The sequence below is a fragment of the Aethalodelphis obliquidens genome, unplaced genomic scaffold (genome assembly GCF_003676395.1).
Source record: "Aethalodelphis obliquidens isolate GAN/ISIS:26980383/991018 unplaced genomic scaffold, ASM367639v1 scaffold117, whole genome shotgun sequence".
Classification (NCBI taxonomy): Eukaryota; Metazoa; Chordata; class Mammalia; order Artiodactyla; family Delphinidae; genus Aethalodelphis; species Aethalodelphis obliquidens.
Window position 1 is genome coordinate 699,007 of NW_020838061.1, and position 22,399 is coordinate 721,405.

A 22,399-nucleotide genomic window follows, 5' to 3' on the forward strand; every position below is an offset into this window, starting at 1 on the left:
TTTGTGATATTGTCCTATTGCTTTCTTATTTTGGAGCTATGGATTGAGGGTCTGACAGGCTTTATAGTTTTACAAAAGTATTAGAGAATGCTATTAATCTATTTGGAAAATATATTTTTTCTTCTCTTGGTGCCAACTTAGTTTGAAGCATAAACTATAATCCTTTTTAATAAGCTGGACTCTAATCCCAGAACCATAGTTAGTAAACCTAAAAAATACATTCAACTACAACATACACCATTATTGAGCACTTTCAAATTTATTTCATTTAAACCCCAAAATAACCATCAGTGGTACATATTATTATCTAGATTTTTGCAGATTTGGGAATTGATGTCTAGAGCAGTTAAATAATTTGCTTAAGGTTACACAAGTAGTAAGTTGTGGGACATGGTTTTAAATCTAAAAAGCCTACAGTATTAACCACAGACCACATGCATACATGAATCCATGAATCCCATGTTCAAGTGACCTTTGTAAATTTAATATTTAAATGACCCCTGCCTAGGTGACTAACTTTTAAAAAATTTCAGATTCTATCTGGTCAGCAGTGTAGGTCCAGCATATGACATATGGCTTATTGCAACAAATATAACTCATACAAAAATAATTATTAAGCTACAGACTGTGGCCAAGATAAACAACGTTCATATTCTCATGGAGTTTAAAATCTGGTGGTGGAAAAAAAACCACAAGCAAACAAATAAATGTGCTACTTTGGGTTAATGTTTTGTGCAAGAAGAAAATTAAATAGAGTAGTAGGATAAAGAGCAACTTGGGCTAGAGAGGAGTTTTTAGATAGAGTGATAAAGGAAAACCTCTCCCAAAAGAGGTGACATTTGAGCTGTGCCTTGAATAGTGAGACACATATACTACATACATAAATACATATCTATATAAAATATCTATATACAGTTATATCTCTAGACATAGGTGTTTTTAAAAAGTTCACAGAACTTCACTTTTACATGTTCAAGATATGAGACAATTACACCAAAATTAATAACAAAGTAGGCTAAACAAATGGCCACTAAATAATACTGTCTTGCTACTATCATGCATTCATGAGCATTTTACAAGTTTAGTTTAGTGTTTAGATTTATGGTTTTAACTCAGAAGGTTTCCTTCCTATTTATCAAATTAAACTATTGATTTACAAATTTATTTCATTTGAAACTAAGTAAGAAAAAAACACTCAAATTAAAAAAATTTAGAGGCATGTAAAGGGTCATTTCTCAACAGTGTTTCTATCATTATTTTTTACAATTATTTTTATTTTATTGTTGTAAGGACACTTAAGATGAGATCTAAATGTAGCTTTGTAATATATTTTGAAAAGTGGAAGTGTAAGGCTTTCAAGTCTGTCCTCTTTAACACTGATTTGGTTGAGTCCTTTGTGATTCCACTGCACTTCACTTTATTGCACTTTGTGGATACTGTGTTTTTGTTTTTTTTTTTTACAAATAGACGGTTTGTAGAAACCCTGCTTCAAGCAAATCTATTGGTGCCATTTTACCAACAGCATTTGCCCATTTCAAGTCTGTGTCACATTTCGGTAATTCTCGCAATATTTTAAACTCCTTCATTATTATTATATTTCTTATAGTGTGATCAGTAATCCTTATTGTTACTATTGTGAAAAGATTACAACTCACTGAAGGCTCAGCTGATGGTTAGCTATTTTTAGCAATAAAGTGCTTTTAATTAAGGTATGTCCATTTTTTTTAGACATAATGCTAGTGCACACTTAATAGACTACAGCATAGCATAGACATAACTTTTATATGCACTGGGAAACCAAAAAAATTGTGTGACTCACTTTATTGCAATATTTGCTTTATTGTGGTAATCTGGAACTGAACCCAAAATATTTCTGAGGCATGCCTGTACATCTTTTACCTCCTTAGTTAAGTTTACTCCTAAGTATTTTATTATTTTTGATGCTATTGCAAATGGGATTATTTCCCCAATTTCTTTTTCAGATAGTTCATTGTTAGTGTATAGAAACACAGCAGATTTTTGTATCCTGCAACCTTACTGAATTCAGTCATTAGTCTTAACGGGGTCTTTTGTAGAGTTATTTATGGCTTTCTGTGTATAAGATCATGTCATCTGCAAAGGGAGATCATTTTACTTTTTCCTTTCCAATTTGGATGCCTTTTATTTCATCTTGCCTAATTGCTCTGGCTAGGACTTCCAGTACTATGTTGAATAGAAGTGGTGAGAGTGAGCATCCTTGACTTGTTCTTGATCTTAGAGGAAAGCTTTCCATTTTTCCCCATTGAGTGTGGTGTTAGTTTTTGGCTCTTCATATATGAGCTTCATATATGAGCTATATCATTGAGGTCTTATCCTTTTATTCCTAGTTTTCTGAGGGTTTTTATCATGAAATGGTGTTGAATTTTATCAAATGTTTTTTCTGCATCTATTGAGATGATCATGTGAGTATCCTATGTTATTTTAATATATTGCATTACAGTAATTGATTTTCACATGTTGAAACATCCTTGCATCCCTGGGATACATCCAACTTGGTCATGATGTATGATCTTTTTAACATGCTGTTGAATTCAGTTTTCTAGTATATGTTCAAGGATTTTTGCATCTACATTCATCAGGAATATTGGTTTGTAGTTTTCTTATAGTGTTTTTTTAAGTTTTTAAAATTTAATTAATAAATTAATTAATTTATTTTTGGCCACATTGGGTCTTCCTTGCTGCATGTGGGCTTTCTCTAGTTGCAGCGAGTGGGGGCTACTCTTCGTTGTGGTGCACGGGCTTCTCATTGTGATGCTTTCTCTTGTTCCACAGCACGGACTCTAGGCACAAAGGCTTCAGTAGTTGTGGCATGTGGGCTTCAGTAGTTGTGGCATGCGGCCTCACTAGTTGTGGCATGCAGCCTCACTAGTTGTGGCTTGCAGGCTCTAGAGTGCAGGCTCAGTAGTTGTGGTGCATGGGTTTAGTTGCTCCACAACATGTGTGATCTTCCCAGACCAGGGCTTGAACCTGTGTCCCCTGCATTGGCAGGTGGATTCCTAACCACTGTGCCACCAGAGAAGTCCCTCTTATAGTGTTTCTGGCTTTGGTATCATGGTAATGCTAGCCCCTATAAATGAATTTGGGTGTGTTATCTCCTTTGTTTCTGTAGCTCCCAGAGGTTTAGTATATGCTGTGTCTCATCAGGACTCTGAGACAAGTGAGATAGAAACCAGTTCTTCAGATAGCACCTGTAAAAATTAGGATATTGGATGGTTGGTGCATGTCTTTCCCTACTCAGGAAGAAGCCGTGAGCTGAGGGTTTCCTCCCAATCATATGGTTCTGTGCCAGGGGTGGGGATTATGATGAGAAGGTATCTCCAATTTTCTTACCAGTTTAACTTGGCTAGTTTCATACTTGCCCTGAGTGCAGGAGCCTCTAACTTTTGTCTTGATTTCTCACAAAAGGAACTGAACTGTGTATTGCTGTTGAATTGGGATGTCACGTGGGGAAGGAGAATCTTGCTGACACCATTCCCATTATTATTTTTTATTTATTTACTTTTTTTTGCGGTATGCGGGCCTCTCACTGTTGTGGCCTCTCCCGTTGCGGAGCACAGGCTCCGGACGCGCAGACTCAGCGGCCATGGCTCACGGGCCCAGCCGCTCCGTGGCATGTGGGATCTTCCCAGACCAGGGCTCGAACCCGTGTCCCCTGCATCAGCAGGTGGACTCTCAACCACTGCGCCACCAGGGAAGCTCCCATTATTTTTTTAAAGAGAGTAAAACTAGAGTTTCAAAGGTTTAGTTTAATATTATTTTATGTGACTCGTATTGCTCTTTTTTTCTGAGAGGAACACATTGTGTTTTTGGTGGTTTTAAATTGTATTACATGTTTAAAACATGGTGTTCTCATGCTTTCACTGGATTTCTTAGAAATCCTGAAATTACGTTATTAGCAGAATTGAAAATATATTGCAATTAACCTAAGTGAGTAGATCACTAAGTACCAATCTGTATTTTTAAGTTCTCCTTTCTGCTGAAAGTTACAATATGAGAATATATTTTAAGAAAATCTCAGTGTATAGATAGAAGTGACAGAAAATTAGAGAGGATTTAATTGAAATTGTAAATAAATCATGTAGCTTCATCGACCTGTAGCCTTTTGGGAAAAAAGTCATTTAAAAAGTTTGGTGGAGGGCTTCCCTGGTGGCGCAGTGGTTGGGAGTCCGCCTGCCGATACGGGGGACGCGGGTTCGTGCCCCAGTCCGGGAGGATTCCACATGCCGCAGAGCGGCTGGGCCCATGAACCATGGCCGCTGAGCCTGCGCGTCTGGAGCCTGTGCTCCACAGTGGGAGAGACCACGGCAGGGAGAGGCCCACGTACCGCAAAAAAACCCAAAAAACACAAACCAAAAACAAATAAACAAAAAAGTTTGGTGGAATTAATTTTCACAATATGGCTCAGTTATTGCTAGACAATGGAGTCTGATCAGTGTACCACCAACCACTAGAACCAGGACAGTGTTTCACAACCTTGGCTCATCATAAGACCCACTGGGCCATTTATTAAGAATACTATTTCCAGGTTTTCCTCTAGAGCTTCTGATTCAGTATATCTTGGGTAGTATCCAGACATTTATTTTTAACAGGTCACCGTTACCCCCAATGTACAAACTCCAATGATTCTTATGATCAGGCAAGGTTGGGAAACACATACTGACTGGACGGATCTTCACGTTACTGACTTTTCTCCAGGCTTGCCCTTCATTCCAGGGGCTGAAGAGAATAGAGTTGCCATTAGAATCCACTTGCAATGACTTACTTAAAAGGTTATACTTCCATATCCTTCCAAAACTGACTGAAACAGATAATTAACTACATTCATCCTTTCACTTTCCTTTTAGTCAGACCCTGTTGCAGGCAGGTTGAGACTCCAACTAAATCTAAAAAGAAAAAGGCGTTCTTACTCAAAAACAAAACAAAATGAAAAACAAAAAGCTGAGGACTTCTGCTGAAAACAAACAGTATCTTTTCCCCTTTCCTGATGCTACTATGAGGCAAAATACTAAAGATAGTGGAACTACAAGCCATAAAAGACTTGAGTTCTAATCCAAATTCAATCATTTACTAGATATACAATCTTTTCAAGTAACTTAACCATCTTGAATTTAGCTTTTTCATCTATAAAGTTTCAATAGAAACGCCTACCCTATCTACCTCTCTACATTTTTGCAAGGATTAGAATGAGATAATCTAAGTAAAATGCCTTTGAAGTATAAAATACTATACATATGCTAATATGATTTTTACTATTGAAGAGCCACAACCTAATATGAGTAGTATTAACATACATAAATAGTTTGTTATAATAAGAACAACCAGAACCATTTGTAGTTTTCAAAAGTCAAAAAGACACTAACCAGATTTTTAAAATTCTATAGTAATTCCCTAATTTATATAGACTTACTTTGATTCCACAAGTGGCAGCATACACTCATACAGTCTGTATTGGTAATTACACTACATTTTCTCAGTTCCAAATGCGCTCTTCTATACAATGTTTTTCATGGGACTCTGCAAAGTATATTTCTGCTTACCAAATGTCTTTGAATGAGATTCTGACAATAGAGAGCAGTAGAAGGAGACTGGAAGGCTGAGGAAGAGAAGATGGTCCTTCCTGTTTTGCTTCCTATTCCTATCAGTATCACCCAAGGGACAATCCTTCGTCCTGACATTGGTTGTTGGTAATAGCCGCAGCTGGTTCCTGCTTTTCTACACTACCAGAATCAACCTCATTGTGCCCCCAGAGGTACCAGCATTAGCTGGCAGTGTACAAAACTCAGAAATGAGTCCCATCTCAGCAAACCTCTCCTCTAATTTTGTAGTTTCTGAAAATACAAACTTATCTTTGTTTTCCTAGCCCAAGGGGTGATAGTTACTTTCCTGAATTTAACACTCTTGAAGCTTCACAGTTTCCTTTTTGCTTTTTAAAATCCTCTAAAACCTGTCTAAATAATTTATCATATTAAATTTTTCTGGCGAGTTTTCTGTTTTCCTGCTTGGACCCTTACTGATACTAACCATCAATTTAACAATCAGTTTCACAAAGATGACTTTTCAGGATGGTGTGCATGGACAGTAACTGTAATATGAATAGAATGTTAAACACAGTGTGTATAATGATGTCAAGATATATACTAGTGAGATAGAAAAAAAAAAAAGCAGCCACCGTCATCCAAAATTAAACGGATGTTCAGAGCTAGACCACAATATTATTACATGCTGGCCTGGCACTCACAGTCAGGCTATTTTGTTCTCTTGTTGAACACATTGTTTAATTTCACAGACTACAATCTAAAACAAGATTATTCAGAGACTATGATAAGATGAAACAAAACAAGGCTTCTTCATAATTTTGCCTCAACAGACAAAACCAAGTTTGCAATGCCACACGCAAAATACCCTATCACAGAATTGCTCCCACTTTCTCACAGCATCCAATCTAGAGCAAATCCTCACTTCCTTATACCCTCCCTTAAATCACCCAACCAAAGCCCAAATCCTCCAGTAAGTTATTTCTAACATCTTCTTACTTTGATGTGTCATGGTTCTCCATGGTATGTGTTTTCCTTTGCTGCAACAAGTAATAAACACAACTTATTTAACTACTGGTTTATTCTTAGTGGGTTTGACTGAGGGACACTGACACTGGTAAAATTTTCCTTGGAAGTGGGTGAGAGAATTTTCAGAGGCAATAGTTATATTCCATTGTGTATATAAAGTGTGCTTCCAGAAGAGGCTAGAAAGTGACCAACATGGGCGTTTCTCACAATGGCATTTTATATCTGATTATGTAATTATTTCATGAATACCTCTCTTCTTATTAAATCTAGGTCATTAGCTCCATGAGAGCAGGGAAAACATCTGTTTTTTCTCACCATTGTATCCCTAAGATCAAGCACAATGTCTGGCACACTGTGGACCTGTGTAGTACAATAGAAATATAATATTAGACACATATGTAGGCTTATATTTTCTAGTAGCAACATTAAAAAAATGAAAAACTGATGGTAAAATTAATTTTAATAATATACTTTAACTCAATGTATTCAAAATTTTATTTAAACATGTAATTAGTATAAAAATTGAGAATTTTACATATTATTTCTACTGTACAAAATCTTTGAAATCATGTGTATTTTACATTTATAGTACATGTCAGTTTGAATGTTAAATTTTCATCATACAAACTTGATCTATATGTAAATTTCATAAGATTTACAGTTGAAAAAGAAGATTCAAATACCTAAGTTTTCTAATAACTGAATTGTTTTTTTTAAGCTTTATTGAGGTATAATTAACGAAAACTAAATTACACATATTTAAATTGTACAATTTGATGTTTTGATATGTGTATATGCTCAAGAAACAATCTTGGACGAACATACCCATCATCCTTAAAAGTTTCCTAATGCCCCCTTTCAATCAATTTGCCATACCGTTTGCTCTCTTACCTTACCATGCAACCACTGATCTGCTTCCTGTTTGCATTTTCAATAATTTTATATAGATGGAAGCATACAGTATGTACCCTTTTTACATCTGGTTTCTTTCATTCAGGCTGATTATTTTGAGATTCGTTCATGTTGATGTGTGCCTCAATAGTTCATGTTTTTAATTGTTGAGTACTATTTCCCTATATGAACAAAAACAATTTGTTTATCCATTCACCTATTAATGAACATTGTTTGTTTCTAATTTTAGGCTATTATAAATAAAGCTGCTATAAACATTCATGTACAAATCTTTGTATGGATATGTGCTATCACTCCTCTTGGGTAAATACTTATCAGAATAGCTGGATCATAGGGTAGGTGTATGTTTAGCTTTTTAAGAAACTGCCAAACTGTTTTCCAGAGTGGTTGTACCATTTCACATTCCCACCATCAACGTTTGATTGTTCCTTTATCTCCATATCTTTGCCAATATTTGTTATTGTCAGCTTTATAGTATTATATTTTCGATTCCTTCATATCCTTACCAAAACTTGGTATGATTAAAAAATTTTAGCTATTATAATGAGTGGTCATATTGTGGTTTAAATTTACATTTATCTTGTGACTAATGTTGTTGAGTAGCTTTACATGCTCTTTTTTTTTTTTTAACATCTTTATTGGAGTATAATTGCTTTACAATGGTGTGTTAGTTTCTGCTTTATAACAAAGTGAATCAGTTATACATATACATATATCCCCATATCTCTTCCCTCTTGCATCTCCCTCCCTCCCACCCTCCCTATCCCACCCCTCTAGGTGGTCACAAAGCACCAAGCTGATCTCTCTGTGTTATGCGGCTGCTTCCCACTAGCTATCTATTTTATATTTGGTAGTGTATATATGTCCATGCCACTCTCTCACTTTCTCCCAGCTTACCCTTCCGCCTCCCTGTATCCTCAAGTCCATGCTCTAGTAGGTCTGTGTCTTTATTCCCGTCTTGCTCCTAGGTTCTTCATGACCACTTTTTTTTTTTTTTAGATTCCATATATATAGCATAATTTTTTTTTTTTGATAGGTATACCTGGATTTAATTCTCACTTCTACCGCTTGGTAGCTGGATAGCCTTAGGCAAGTTTCATACCTCCCTGAAATTCACTTAATTCAGTCTGTAAAATGGCATAATAACTTATTATAGCATCCTTTTAGGAATTTTAAATCAGTTCTTGAAATAAAAGTACACAATATATAGACAAGTATGGATTCCTCAATAGGTGTTTGACCTTTCATTTCTCCAGTATCCCACCCGCATCAAATAAAGAAAAATACTTTTTAAAATTTACGAATATTTCATTGTTGTAAAGTTAAAGCCATAAAAATAATCAAATGGCCTACTATCATACCGTTAGAAGAAAAAAAAAAAGGTGTTCATGAGAGTTCCATATTAGAATACAAGTTTTCCTTAGGCACCTGTTTATGTATGCTATTCTGCTCTTTACAATAAATAATTAAATTTAAAAGACTTAATTCCTCACTTTTAAGACCTTATTAGTTTACAAATTACATATTGACCTATGCTAAATTTTATACCAACCCATGCTAATGAATTCAGTACAGAAAACAAAAAACACTGCACTCAAGCAAACTACATGTATATATATATATATATATATATATATATATATATATATATAACTTATGTGAGAATTGCTACTCCAGCTTTCTTTTGGTTTCCATTTGCATGAAATACCTTTTTCCATCCCCTTACTTTCAGTCTGTATGTGTCTCTAGGTCTGAAGTGGGTCTCTTGTAGACAGCAAATATATGGGTCTTGGTTTTGTATCCATTCAGCCAATCTGTGTCTTTTGGTGGGAGCATTTAGTCCATTTACATTTAAGGTAATTATCGATATGTGTGTTTCCATTCCCATTTTCTTAATTGTTTTGGGTTTGTTATTGTAGGTCTTTTCCTTCTTTTGTGTTTCTTGCCTAGAGAAGTTCCTTTAGCAGTTGTTGTAGAGCTGGTTTGGTGGTGCTGAACTCTCTCAGCTTTTGCTTGTCTGTAAAGGTTTTAATTTCTCCATCAAATCTGAATGAGATCCTTGCTGGGTAGAGTAATCTTGGTTGCAGGTTTTTCTCCTTCAACACTTTCAATATGTCCTGCCACTCCCTTCTGGCTTGCAGAGTTTCTGCTGAAAGATCAGCTGTTAACCTTATGGGGATTCCCTTGTGTGTTATTTGTTGTTTTTCCCTTGCTGCTTTTAATATGCTTTCTTTGTATTTAATTTTTGACAGTTTGATTAATATGTGTCTTGGCGTATTTCTCCTTGGATTTATCCTGTATGGGACTCTCTGTGCTTCCTGGACTTGATTAACTATTTCCTTTCCCATATTAGGGAAGTTTTCAACTATAATCTCTTCAAATATTTTCTCAGTCCCTTTCTTTTTCTCTTCTTCTTCTGGAACCCCTATAATTCGAATGTTGGTGCGTTTAATGTTGTCCCAGAGGTCTCTGAGACTGTCCTCAGTTCTTTTCATTCTTTTTTCTTTATTCAGCTCTGCAGTAGTTATTTCCACTATTTTATCTTCCAGGTCACTTATCCGTTCTTCTGCCTCAGTTATTCTGCTATTGATCCCATCTAGAGTACTTTTAATTTCATTTATTGTGTTGTTCATTGTTGCTTGTTTCATCTTTAGTTCTTCTAGGTCCTTGTTAACTGATACTTGCATTTTGTCCATTCTATTGTCCATTCTATCTCCAAGATTTCGGATCAACCTTACTATCATTATTCTGAATTCTTTTTCTGGTGGACTGCCTATTTCCTCTTCATTTGTTAGGTCTGGTGGGTTTTTATCTTGCTCCTTCATCTGCTGTGTGTTTTTCTGTCTTTTCATTTTGCTTATCTTACTGTGTTTGTGGTCTCCTTTTTTGCAGGCTGAAGGTTCGTAGTTCCTGTTGTTTTTTGTGTCTGTCCCCAGTGGCTAAGTTTGGTTCAGTGGGTTGTGTCGGCTTCCTGGTGGAGGGTACTAGTGCCTGTGTTCTGGTGGATGAGGCTGGATCTTGTCTTTCTGGTGGGCAGGTCCACGTCTGGTGGTGTGTTTTGGGGTGTCTGTAGACTTATTATGATTTTGGGCAGCCTCTCTGCTAATGGGTGGGGTTGTGTTCCTGTCTTGCTAGTTGTTTGGCATAGGATGTCCAGCACTGTAGCTTGCTGGTCGTTGAGTGAAGCTGGGTGCTGGCGTTGAGATGGAGATCTCTCGGAGATTTTTGCTGTTTGATATTATGTGCAGCTGGGAGGCCTCTTGCGGACCAGTGTCCTGAAGTTGGCTCTCCCACCTCAGAGGCACAGCACTGACTCCTGGCTGCAGCACCAAGAGCCTTTCATCCACAGGGCTCCTTAATTTGGGATGATTCGTTGACTATTCAGGTATTCCACAGATGCAGGGTATATCAAGTTGATTGTGGAGCTTTAATCCGCTGCTTCTGAGGCTGCTGGGAGAGATTTCCCTTTCTCTTCTTTGTTCTCACAGCTCCCAGGGGCTCAGCTTTGGATTTGGCCCCGCCTGTGCGTGTAGGTCGCCGGAGGGCGTCTGTTCTTTGCTCAGACAGGACGGGGTTAAAGGAGCCGCTGATTCGGAGGCTCTGGCTCACTCAGGCCGGGGGGTAGGGAGGGTCACGGAGTGTGGGGCGGGCCTGCAGCGGCAGAGGCCAGTGTGACGTTGCAGCCTGAGGCGAGCCGTGCGTTCTCCCGGGGGAGTTGTCCCTGGATCCCGGGACCCTGGCTGTGGCGGGCTGCACAGGCTCCCCGGAAGGGCGTGTGGCTAGTGACCTGTGTTCGCACACAGGCCTCCTGGTGGCGGCAGCAGCGGCCTTAGCGTCTCATGTCTGTCTCTGGGCTCCGCACTTTTAGCCGCGGCTCGCGCCCGTCCCTGGAGCTCTCTCAAGCAGCGTTCTTAATCCCCTCTCCTCGTGCACCAGGAAACAAAGAGGGACGTAAAAGTCTCTTGCCTCTTCGGCAGGTCCAGACTTTTCCCCGGACTCTCTCCCGGCTAGCCGCGGTGCACTAACGCCCTGCAGGCTGTGTTCACGCAGCCAACCTCAGTCCTCTCCCGGCGCTCCGACAAAAGCCGGAGCCTCAGCTCCCAGTCCCGCCCGCCCCGGCGGGCGAGCAGACAAGCCTCTCGGCTGGTGAGTTCCGGTCGGCCCGATCCTCTGCGCTGGAATCTGTCCGCTTTGCCCTCCGCACCCCTGTTGCTGTGCTCTCCTCCGCGGCTCCCAAGCTCCCCCACTCCGCCTCCCGAAGTCTCTACCCGCGAAGGGGCTTCCTAGTGTGTGGACACTTTTCCTCCTTCACAGCTCTCTCCCGCTGGTGCAGGACCCGTCCCTATCCTTTTGTCTCTGTTTAGTTTTTTCTTTTGCCCTAACCAGGTACGTGGGGGGTTCCTTGCCTTTTGGGAGGGCTCAGGTCTTCTGCCAGCGTTCAGTAGGTGCTCCGTAGGAGTTGTTCCACGCGTAGATGTATTTCTGGTGTATCTGTGGGGAGGAAGGTGATCTTCGCGTCTTACTCTTCCGCCATCTTCCCGGAAGTCTACATGCTCTTATTGGCTATCTCCATATCTGCTTTGGTGTAGTGTCTGTCAAATATTTTGCCCACTTTTTTATTGGGTTGTGTTCCCTTATTACTATTATTATTATTATTTAACATCTTTATTGGAGTATAATTGCTTTACAATGGTGTGTTAGTTTCTGCTTTATAACAAAGTGAATCAGTTATACATATACATATGTTCACATATCTCTTCCCTCTTGCATCTCCCTCCCTCCCACCCTCCCTATCTCACCCCTCCAGGTGGTTGAAAAGCACCGAGCTACTCTCCCTGTGCTATGCAGCTGCTTCCAACTAGCTATCTATTTTATGTTTGGTAGTGTATATATGTCCATGCCACTCTCTCACTTTGTCACAGCTTAACTTTCCCCCTCTCCATATCCTCAAGTCCATTCTCTAGTAAGTCTGTGTCTTTATTCCCATCTTACCGCTAGGTTCACTGGCATTTTTCACAAAAGTAGAACAAAAATTTTCACAATTTGTATGGAAACACAAAAGACCCCAAATAGTCAAAGCAATCTTGAGAGCAAAAAATGGAGCTGAAGGAATCAGGCCCCCTGACTTCAGACTATACTACAAAGATACAGTAATCAAGACAGTATGATACTGGCACAAAAACAGAAAGATAGATCAATGGAACACGATAGAAAGCCCAGAGCTAAACCCACCAACATATGGTCACCTTATCTTTGATAAAGGAAGCAGGAATGTACAGTGGAGAAAGGACAGCCTCTTCAGTAAGTGATGCTGAGAAAACTGGACAGGTACATGTAAAAGTATGAGATTAGAACACTCCCTAACACCATACACAAAAATACGCTCAAAATGGATTAAAGACCTAAATGTAAGGCCAGAAACTATAAAACCCTTAGAGGAAAACATAGGCAGAACACTCTATGACATAAATAACAGCAAGATCCTTTTTGACCCACCTCCTAGAGAAATGGAAATAAAAACAAAAATAAACAAATGGGACCTAATGAAACTTCAAAGCTTTGGCACAGCAAAGGAGACCATAAACAAGGCCAAAAGACAACCCTCAGAGTGGGAGAAAATATTTGAAAATGAAGCAACTGACAAAAGATTAATCTCCAAGGTTTACAAGCAGCTCATGCAGCTCAATAACAAAAAAAACAAACAACCCAATCCAAAAATAGGCAGAAGACCTAAATAGACATTTCTCCAAAGAAGATATACAGATTGCCAACAAACACATGAAAGAATGCTCAACATCATTAATCATTAGAGAAATGCAAATCAAAACTTCGATGAGATATCATCTCACACCAGTCAGAATGGCCATCTTCAAAAAATCTAGAAACTATAAATGCTGGAGAGGGTGTGGAGAAAAGGGATTACTCTTGCACTGCTGGTGGGAATGTGAATTGGTACAGCCACTATGGAGATCAGTATGGAGGTTCCTAAAAAACTACAAATGGAACTACCATATGACCCAGCAATCCCACAACTGTGCATATACCTTGAGAAAACCATAAGTCAAAAAGAGTCATGTACCAAAATGTTTATTGCAGCTCTATTTACAATAGTACGGAGATGGAAACAACCTAAGTGTCCATCATTGGATGAATGGATAAAGAAGATGTGGCCCATATATACAATGGAGTATTACTCAGCCATAAAAAGAAATGAAATTGAGTTATTTGTAGTGAGGTGGATGGACCTAGAGTCTGTCATACAGAGTGAAGTAAGTCAGAAAGAGAAAGACAATTACCATATGCTAACACATATATGTAATCTAAGAAAAAAAATGTCATGTTCCCTTATTATTGAATTTTGAGAATTCTTTCTGTATCCTGGACACAGGTTCTTTATCAGCTGTACCATTTGTAATTATTTTCTCCCTATCTGTGGTTTGTCTTTCATTCTCTTAATGCTATCTGTTTATAAAAACAACTTTACTACAGTATTATGTTTACATAATATAAACAGTTTTTCAACTGTAAATCATGAAATTTACATAGAGATCAAGTTTGTATGATGAAAAGTTAACATTCAAACTGACATGGACGATAAATGGAAAAATACACATGATTTCAAAGATTTTGTGCAGTAAAAATATGTAAAAATCTCAAATTTTATACTAATTACATGCTTAAATAAAATTTTGAATATGTTGAGTTAAAGTATAGAGTTCAATGATTTTTAGTAACTTCACCTAGTGGTGAAAACATCATCATTTATCAGTTTTAGAACATTGTAATCTCTGTAATATATCTCTCATGTCTATTTCCAGATATTCCATATTCTTAATCCCCAACCTCAGGCAACTACTGATCTATTTCCTGTCTCTATGAATTTGTATTTGTCTTTGGACATTTCATATAAATAGAATTATATAATATGTGGTCTCTTGTGTCTAGCTTCTGTCACAGTGCATAATCTTTTTGAGGTTCATCTATGATGCATCATGTGTCACTAGTTAATTCCTTTTTATTACTGAATTTTATTACATTGTATGGATATACTGTACTTTGTCTATCCATTTACAAGTTGATGGACTTTTATGTTGTTTCCAATTTTGGACTATTATTAAGGCTGTTACATCAACTGCTGAACACATGCATTCAATCCCACATGTAGAAGTGTTTTTGTTTCTCTTTGGCAGATACTGATGTGTGGAATTGCTGGGTTGTATGGTAGTTTATGCTTGACATTTTCAGAAACTACAAAACTGTTTTCCAAAGTGGCTGTATCATTTTACATTCCCACCATCAATGTATGACTGTCCCTTTATCTTCATATCTTTGCCAATATTTGTTATTGTAGAGAGTGTGAAATACCTTATTTTGGTTTTAATAGGCATTTCCTGAATGACGTATGATTTTGAGCATCTGCTCATGTATTTATTAAAATTTTATGTATCTGCTTTGTTGAAATATCTGTTCATATCTTTTGTCCATTTTATGATCAGATTGTTTGTCTCTGTAAGAGTTTTTTGTATATTCTGGATACAAGTCTTTTAATGGATAAGTGATTTGTAAGTATTTCCTTCTAGGCTGTTGCTTGTCTTTTCATTTTCTTCATGGTGTCTTTTGAAGTGCTAAAGTTTTGAATTTTGTTGAGATCCAATTTATCCATTTTTAAATTCTATGCACTATACTTTGTTGAACAGACTATCTTTCTCCTCCGCAATGAATTGTCATAACATCTTTGTATAAAATCAATTGACTATAAATATAACAACTTATTTCTGCACTCTCAATTCAGTTCCATTGTTCCAAAGCTATCTACCATACAATAACTTGAGCTATCTTTCTAAAAGTCTGCTCATGTCTTTTTATTTTTTTACTTTTGAAATCCTTTAATAGTTTCCCTTCTAAGGAAAAGTTACATCAAAATCTCCTGCATGTTAAAATGCAGATTAATGGGTCCTATACAGACCAACTGAATGAGCTTCTTTGAGCAAACTCAAAAAAAAGTTTTCAAAAAACATTTTAATGAAATTCTGTTATATTAATATTTTAAGAATCATAACAGTTGTAGCAGAAAGCCAGAAAATAGTATTGTTAAAATATTAGTTACTCATCACTTCTAAACACTGAAATACACACAAATAATAAATAGTAATGTAAATTATTTAACTTTGAGATGTTTATATCAATCATGATTCAATTCTATGATCAAATTAACTGGGCTTATTACATGTAGAAAAATTATGGTATTTTATGAAATACCTTTAAAATTTTTTTTAAACTACAAAAATCTGCTCAAAGATTATACAATGTGCTGGTTACTGCATTTTATTTAAGGTTATCTTTTTAGTGTATATAAATATTATAATCTCAAAATATGTCCTTCGAGGTTAATTAACTTATTGAAGTGCAGTTTTGCCAACTTTACAAATATCATAACAACTTTCTCAATGGCATTCTTACTAACGAGACGGGGGAAACCCATTTGCTGCTTTAAATGAAAGATTACTTACTGCTCTTTTTCTAGAACACCCTGTAATCCAAGGCACAGTAAGGTTTCCTGAAATCTGTGGAAACAACAAATGGAATCTCAGTAAGGTATGCATTGACACTATTGGAATGCTGATCAACACCAAAGAATTCATACAAGATGTCAAGATAGGTCTGCATTCAGAGCATATCTCCCATGTGGACAATGCTGTTACCTTATTGAAAGCAAGAGATTTAAAAGGCTTTCCTTTGTGGGAAAATTCAAGAAGTAGTGCAGTTGCTCTGAAAATTCAAGAAAATTTTGAAGACATTTTTCGGGCCTGGAAGTACCCGGTTTGGAAGGTTTGGAAATCTATGGACAATAAAATTATTATAATAAAAATGCAGTGTTCTGTGGAATAAATGTTACAATAATTAAATAATTAACTATAGTCATCATACTGTATATTAGCTCTCTAGGTTTATTCATCTTACATAACTGCAAGTCCCTTTTTACATAGAAACTACTAAGGTGAATAGCTAGTAACACCTTATTACATCAGCATTGCTGCTCAAGGAGATAGATGCTACTCTCATAGGATTCTGGGGAGTGTTTAAAGAGATCAAGGTGCTTCTGTGAGCTATGGCTCAGGTTAGTCTGGACTTAACCATACCTTTTCCTGGGACACACAAGAATTGGGGAGTACTCCATACTCTCACTTTGCCCTCTCCTCCCCTTCCAAACATGTGTTCCTGAGAGACCGACAAGTCAAATCAGCCTTGCTAAGTGGTAGTGGTGGTGGGAATGTGGTATTCAATCAAACGTTTATTGGTTTTGATAAATTATATTCAGTGATGGCCAATTAATTTGTATTATGCTTACTGATAAGAAGTGATGATCAAACAGTCAAAGTAAATAGTAGAGTAATATCCTCAATTATTCAAATTTCAGGTAAAAGAATACTGTCCCTGGCCACCAGACCTTCCATTTTACTTTGAGTTCAAAATGCATCAGTATGGTAGGGACAGGCTAAAAATGATATAAACTCCAAATAATAGTTGTAAGGAAAATTTTTACTAAAGTTAAAATCCCATTATGGTAAAATGACAATTAACTAGAATCCTTGAGGGTCATGAGAAGGTTTGAATAATTGATTTTTTTAAATGGTGAACAAGAGTGAAGAGAAAATTTCTACAGAAAAATTCTTTAAAAAGTATACTTCTTGTCCTCCCACTAATACTTGGTATATGATACAATGTTTGCAAAGTAAATTGACTGCTAGTCTCAATGAAGGAGGTAAATCTGCTAAAATAATCACATAATATACTCTTGAAAGAATAGAGATATCCAACTATTTTGGAATATTTGTGCACATACTTCCATCTATTAGTGAGGATATTTTAAAACTGATTATGTAAAGTTGCTAGAGAAAACATGTTAAACCAAATGCATTGCAACCACCCCATAAACTAGTAACTAATAAAAAGTTAACATGAAACCATAACAATGATACACATAATAAACATGGTAATTGAATTTCTTTAAACATGGACCTTATATATTTTAAGAATATAAAATGTGGTTTCTTGATTAAATCAGTTGTATGTAACCAAGAAAATGGAAGACTCCTATAAACACCTTAACATACAAATATTATAAATTCCATGTGATTTGGGAAGAGATGAAGTTTCATTTTTTTGTTTTATAATTCTGTGACACCAGTTACATGATACTCAAATGCTATATTCAACTACCCTCTATTATTTACTTTAAATCTATTCTTCAGTTCCTTATGTTTCTGCTAAAACTTAAGAATGGCCAAGCATAGTAGCTAAATTTGTAGGCTTTTTTGAATCATAGTACTGTATAAATGTTTCTCTCAAATTTGGAATGTTTTCTTTGGTGCGAGAATGATGAGAAGGTTTCTCCCTCACCAGAAGCTATAAAATACAGTATTTAAAATGAGTCGGAAAATATACTTATCATTTAAGTGATATTTAAGTTCTAAACACACTTTTCAACACCCTGGTTTGGAAAACTGCAAAATGAATCTACAAGACAAGACTAATTTAACAAATATATTAGAATTTACATATCCAAATGAGTACTTTGTGTTTCAAAATAAAAATCTTTGGAAGTTATAAAGTCATTACAGTGATGTTGCTATTGTTGAAAGCACTTTGGGAACTTTTCTTTTGGAGTTGTTAGTTCATGACTCACCTAGATATTCTGTCTCATTCATATTCTCTTTGTTTTAACTGAAAATATAACAGCTCAGATTGAACATCCATATTATTCACTAAACGTGTCTCAGAATGAATTCTATTTTCCAAAATCAAATTTTCCCTGAAATGTTTGTCACCACTGAAAGCACTTATAAGAATCCCACAGGTCCTTAAAGCAATTGTAAAAGAACTTCAAAAACTTTTTGACAAATTGAACATTATTGAAATAAGTATAGATAACTTTCCAAGGTAACCAATTTGAATTCTCTTCAAATATTTATCAGGCATCTCTGTACTAGGTGCTGTTTTAGGTGCTACAGGAAACAAAAAGATGGGTAAAACATAATTTCCTGGAGGGCAAGAACTATGATCTAGAGGGAAAGATAAGACTGGTATATGAATGATTTTAATACAAAGATAAATATGATAAGTGCCACAAGGGAGGTACAATAAATGAAGTGCAATAGGAGTTAAAGACACGGCAAAATTACATCAACTTGAGAATTTATATCTCAGCTGAACCTTAAAACATGAGTAGAATCTTGATAGAAATAAAAGAGCATTCCAGGAGTAAAGAATGGCATGAATACTGTGGAATAAAAGGATAAGGTGTGTTTGGGAATGGTGAATTCAGCTAGAACTAGAAAGGGAGTTAGGGTCTTTGTGGAGGCCATGAATGCCAAGATACATTTATATCTAATTCTATAGAAAATGGGGAGTCATTGAAAGTTTTTAAGCAGATGAGTTATATGGTCAGAATTGTACTTTTATACATTAGGATGATTAATGTGACTAAATGTGTATAATGAATTGAATAAGTATGGAAACTTTCACAATAATTTAGGCAAGAGGTAATCTAGGCTTGGAACTAGGTTAAAGGAGGTAGGAATTGAGAAGAGAAATATAAAACATATTTCTAAAGAAAGGTCTTGTGCATGAGATAGAAGACAACTAGACAGTCTGGAGATTACTGGAATAGTCTTTTTATGGCCATCATAAAACTGCCTCCACAAATGGCTGTCCTGCTCAAACTAATGGAGAGTTGCAGAGTCACAACTTTGAATGTGAATGCAAGGAAGTGCCTAATGTTGGAAATCTGCTTCTCTTGGCTAAAAGTGGATACACTAACGTATGTAACACACTAATTTTAATGTAAACTGGAGTCACATCATATGGATAGTTAAGATTTGTGAATCCAACTATAACACTTACCTTTCTCATGGAAAATTATACTTAAAATAGATACCATATATCAGAATATTAATTATACTTTTTATACACACATTATTATACATGGTTATACATTCACAGGAAAGCATGCATATAGTTACTTTTGTGGATGATTTAAGGAATTTTTAAAAGCATTTTTACTATATTTCATTTTATACGATTTAGACCCTACATATGACTCTGTTGTAATATTTCTTCTAGACTATGAGATTCTTAAGGACAAAGTATCATGTTTAAAACAATTTAGTCTAATTATTTTTATATAGTAACACAGAGAATATACACAAAAAAGCATTTGTTTGATTTCAAAAATCTTTGTTAGAAAGACAATTCTACACATATCATAGGTATTATATTTTTAAAACTTCAGGGCAGTTCATGGGTCTAACAAAGCTCTTATCTGAAATATACTATATTTTATATAAGCCAGGAAAATTAAGTATATTATTAATAAGCATATGCTTAAAGAGAAATTGATTATCTGAAACCCTCAGACAATAACCATGTCTCTCAGCAAAGTTCATCAGTAAGTGATTCATAAATTAATGTTTTAGCTTTCAATCAGTTGTTTTGGTATCACTTGAGCATTAAAACCTATCAAACCTATCAAGCATTCTGCTTTAATCAGCAGGGCTTCATAGACGTCTTTCAATTATGAATTATAGAGCATAGAGGACACTGCTGGGCGTGTGGTAGGCAATCAATAAATATATGTTGATTGAATTAACTTGTGCCTTTATTATTAACTAGCTTCACTTGCCATAATTCAAAAAAGGCCAAGAGTGGAAATATACAAGAGACCATTATATAGGGTAGGCAGTTGGGAGGAAGGGGGTTCGTTGTTTCTGGTTGAGAACAATGTGTTCTGGAGCAAAGAAGAAAAGAAGTACTGGCTTATTTAAAAATATTTCCCCCTCGTCTCTCTACCAAGTCTAGAAAAGCTTTCAGAAACTAAATAAGCTTACAATTGAAATTTTAATATTACTACTTTTGGCTAAGGAACTAACACCCTTTTTTAAGCATATGGATTGTTCTTATATTAAGTCATATGAAATTAGTGTTTAGAAAAGTTTACTAGCCTGACAAATTCTTGTAATTGACAACCAAGATGCATTTGTTTTTTTCTATATAATTTTACTAGTTAAAAATTCACAAACCATAAGAGATTAAGATCAGAGAAACTGGAATTCTGAGACATTTCAATGGAATTATAAAAAGTACACATACATGGCATAACAAGCCTGATTTCACCACACTGATTCTAGAGATACTGGCTGTTAAAAATAATGGAAGGATATAAGTAAAATAATATAAATTATTATGTGGAATGATTAAGTTCTGATGCCAAGGACCTGGGGAGTTTACAATTATAAATCTGGATCCCCTGAAATATTTTAAAATATTATCTCAATGCTACTCATGTAAAAAAAAATTGAGAAAATATAAAAATTCTTTACTAACTTTAGAAAATAAAGTGTCAAATGTTAGCTTTAAGTTCTACATATATTTTTACAACTGAAATTAAATGTTTTATTACATGTATACTCAGAGATCAGTTCCTTAAAATACAGCAAAAGATTTATAGCTCTTACCAAGCTACAATCCTTGCTGGGCTAGACTAGCATTCTTAACATGAATCATGGTTTCATGTCTTTGCTTTTGCACATGGATCCATGTTGAACCAAAACATAGGCATTTAAAAGAAATCAAACATCCTGGTTGTTTGTTGCACTAACACTATATGTACTGATACACTTACTCTGTAATTTAAAAAACAAACAGCAGAGACAGCAGCAAGATGAAAGTTTAAGCAGACCTAGAGTCTCATCCCTCTTCCCTGGAAACATCAAATTAAAAACTACAGATTGACAAGGATAACATCATGGTAGAAATTAGTCAAATATCTTACAGCAACCAAGCAAATAAACAACAAGAAAAAGCCATACTAAAAATGTAGGAAATTTCACAGCATTTTAAAAAGTGTCACACTCTCTTCCTTGTGTAGCATGACATGGATCAGGAAAAGTATTGGCCTTGTCACCAGTCCCCTTATGTGAACCAAAGAGAACAGAGTAGACAGAATTTACAACATTCTAACCTGGCTTTGGGCTCCTTGAGAGATTCATCTCTTTAGCTCCTAACTTGGAGCTCACATAGCCAAAAGTGGGACGACTCAGATCTCAGGCTAGGAGAAGTAGCAGGAAGCATCAGGCAAGACTCAAGAAAATGGCAAGAAGACTATAGACCCACATACACCTGGAGAAAGAGATTACTGATTGATGAATATACTAGATCATCTAAGGGTCTAGGATAAGCAAGAATGAGAATCTTCAGGAAATAAAGATATTTAAAAGTAGCTGTGTACAGAGGGGAGTCAGTACAAAGCATGCACACAGGACCAGGGGAGACACATGCCCAGGAAAGGCCTACAAAGACCTTAAGCCTTTACACCAGTCTAATTAGTGAAAGTCTTCAACTGTGCAGACCCAGACTACAAAGACTGGGGGAAGTGGTGGTTTATTCAAATGCCCAATTTAAAAAAAGATCACAAAATATACAGAGAAATAGGAAAACATCAGCCATTCAAAAGAACAAAATAAATGTCCAGAAAATGTCCCTGAAGAAACATGAACATTGGATTTACTACACAAATACTTTAAAACAATTATATTAAATCTGCTCAAAGAAATAAAGAAAAACAAAGAAATAAGGGTGACAATATATGTATAAAATGAGAATATCAGCAGAAATAGAGATTATAAAGGAACCAAACAGAAATTTTAGAGCTGAAAATACTGTAACTGAATGGAAAAATTAACTGAAGGAGTTCAGCAGAAGACAAAAGAGGTGGAAGAAAGGATCAATGAACTTGAAAAGAGGTCATTTCATATTATGAAGTTTGAGGAGCAAAAAGGAAAAATAATTCTTATCAATAAAAATGTAAACAGGGCCTAAAAGACTAA

The 22,399-nt window shown here is 36.1% G+C and overlaps 1 protein-coding gene across 1 annotated transcript in view; it reads right to left on the minus strand.

Annotated features, from left to right (window-relative positions):
- Positions 1–22,399, minus strand: part of HDX (highly divergent homeobox) — a 177,574-nt gene that overhangs the window by 89,790 nt on the left and 65,385 nt on the right. The window contains exon 4 of the mRNA XM_027097871.1: positions 16,025–16,078. Within this exon, the coding sequence (XP_026953672.1) occupies positions 16,025–16,078 (54 nt within the window). The remainder of the gene's footprint in view (positions 1–16,024; positions 16,079–22,399) is intronic.